Source organism: Dipodomys ordii, unplaced genomic scaffold (genome assembly GCF_000151885.1).
Source record: "Dipodomys ordii isolate 6190 unplaced genomic scaffold, Dord_2.0 Scaffold73, whole genome shotgun sequence".
NCBI lineage: Eukaryota > Metazoa > Chordata > Mammalia > Rodentia > Heteromyidae > Dipodomys > Dipodomys ordii.
In genome coordinates this window covers 8,876,837-8,878,998 of record NW_012267289.1, presented here as the reverse complement: position 1 = coordinate 8,878,998, position 2,162 = coordinate 8,876,837, and the positions used below count along the sequence as shown (strand labels likewise).

Here is a 2,162-nt window from a genome sequence, read left to right as displayed (position 1 = left end):
TATATATATATATATATAAATTAAAAACTTCATTTCCTATACTAAAGTCAAGATGGAAATCTAATTGGAGCATACACTTTCCCTACCATGGATATTGTTTTTTAACATCAGATTAATATCTGAAAATTTCTAATGTGTCTGAGACTTTAAGATTGCATTTCAATATTAAGAATTTAATCAGCTACGTCTATATATACAAACTCTTATTCCTTGGATTTTATGACTATTTCAAAAATTGCAACTCAGAAAAATTTCTTTACTCCTGTGTGTCTTATTACTCACATTTTAAACTGTATTTGAGCAAAATCTCTTCTTGTAGAATTAAACTAAAATATTAGCATGCTTTAGTAAGTTACTATTTGAATAGTAGAATTTTCTACTTTGTCCTTATATGTCATTTAGGCAAAAGTATTTGTGAATTGAAACCACTTTTCCAAGAACTATCATACTTATTTCAGAAAGTCAAAAATCTTTTATTGTTCATTATTTTTCTTATAACATTGGTTACTTCTTTATTTCTAAGACTATAAATGAAAGGATTTAACAGAGGAATTATTAGAGTATAAAAAACAGCAACAGCTATGTCTTTATCCCCTTCATTAACTGAATTTGGCTGAACATACACAAAGAGCAGAGAGCCATAGAACATTGACACAGAGAGGAAGTGGGATGAGCAGGTAGATAAGGCTTTGCTTCTCCCCCCCTTGGATTTCATTGTGAATATAGTGAAAAGAATACAGAAATATGATATTAGGACTACTGTCAAAGTAAAAATTTGAATTAAACCTGCCAAGATAAGTATCATCAAGTCATTAAGATAAGGATCAACACAGGAGAGTCTGTATAAGGGAAGGACATCACAAAAAAAGTGATTGATTTGATTCAATCCACAAAATGTTAATCTAAACAATAACCCCACATGAACAATGGAATGTAGGTTTCCAATTATATAGGCTCCCGTGGTCATGAGAGTGCAGAGTTTCTTGGACATTCTGGTGTGGTACTGCAGAGGGCTGCAAATGGCCACGTAGCGGTCATAAGCCATTGCTGCCAGAAGAAAGCAGTCTACAGTTTCAGCAAGACAAAGAAAATAAAACTGAGCCATGCATTCATAGAGAGAGATCGTTCTTTCCTTTGAAATCAGGTCCTCCAACATCTTTGGAGTAATGGCACAGGAACAACAGGAATCCATGAGAGCCAGGTTTCCCAGAAAGATGTACATTGGTGTGTGAAGATGGCGTTCCATGTAAATCAAGGCCACCAATCCAAGATTCCCCACCATGGTGACCAGATAGATGGCAAAGAACACGATGAACAGCAGGGTCTTCAGGTGTGGCTGATCTGTGAATCCTATGAGGATGAACTCGGTTGTTGAGGTGTAGTTTCCCTCTGGCGACATCATGACCTAGTTTGTGAAGACAGGAGTTAGGAAGACATAAAATCTAATTGAAGGATATATATCTTTTACTCGATTTCCCTTTTATGACAGAGAAGTTTTTTTTTTGCTTGCCCCCTCCCCCAACATCCTCTGGTGTATATAGAATACAACTAAAGATATTTCTTGAATACTTGTTGTCTTAGTGTATCAATGGTTTCCAAGTGTGACAGTTAAATTTCACAAAGGTACCTTTGAAAATTCCTGAGAAGATGCTTAAAGAGCAAAAAGGTACTTTTTGTTTTTGTTGTTGTTGGTTGTGGGGCCTGAACTCGGGCTGGGCACTGTCCCTCAGCTCTAGAGCTCAAGGCTAGCTCTCTACCACTTGAACCACAGCACCACTTCTGCCTTTCTGCTTATGTGGTGCTGAGGAATCGAACCCAGGGACTCATACATGCAAGGCAAGCACTCTACCACTGAGCTACCTTCCCAGCCCCCAAAAGTGCACTTTTATATCCTTGTGAAAGTACAATATAAAAATATAGGAAAACAAAATTGGTTTGCTTTTCCCAAATAATTACACTGTCATTTTTAAAAAGATTCTCTAAGACAAATTTATATTCAACTTTTCCAGACATAATTATTATCTCTTTTTTTTACAGAGTTTACCATTTTTATATATTCTCTGAGTTAAGAAAACATTTTGCATCTGCAGAAGCTAGATCTAAAATGTGTATGGACATAGGGACATGGTAAATTATACAGGACTCTAGGCAATCACACACTG

The 2,162-nt window shown here is 35.9% G+C and overlaps 1 protein-coding gene across 1 annotated transcript; it reads right to left on the bottom strand.

Moving 5' to 3' along the window:
* Positions 1-454: 454 nt before the first annotated feature.
* LOC105991444 (olfactory receptor 5K1-like) lies at positions 455-1,402 on the bottom strand. The gene has a single exon (XM_013024086.1). The coding sequence runs from the start codon at positions 1,400-1,402 to the stop codon at positions 455-457; it is 948 nt and encodes a 315-aa protein (XP_012879540.1).
* Positions 1,403-2,162: the final 760 nt, after the last annotated feature.

Bases quoted from the DNA above. Each gene is read 5' to 3' on its own strand.
- LOC105991444 (XM_013024086.1), bottom strand. From the start codon at position 1,402: ATGATGTCGCCAGAGGGAAACTACACCTCAACAACCGAGTTCATCCTC.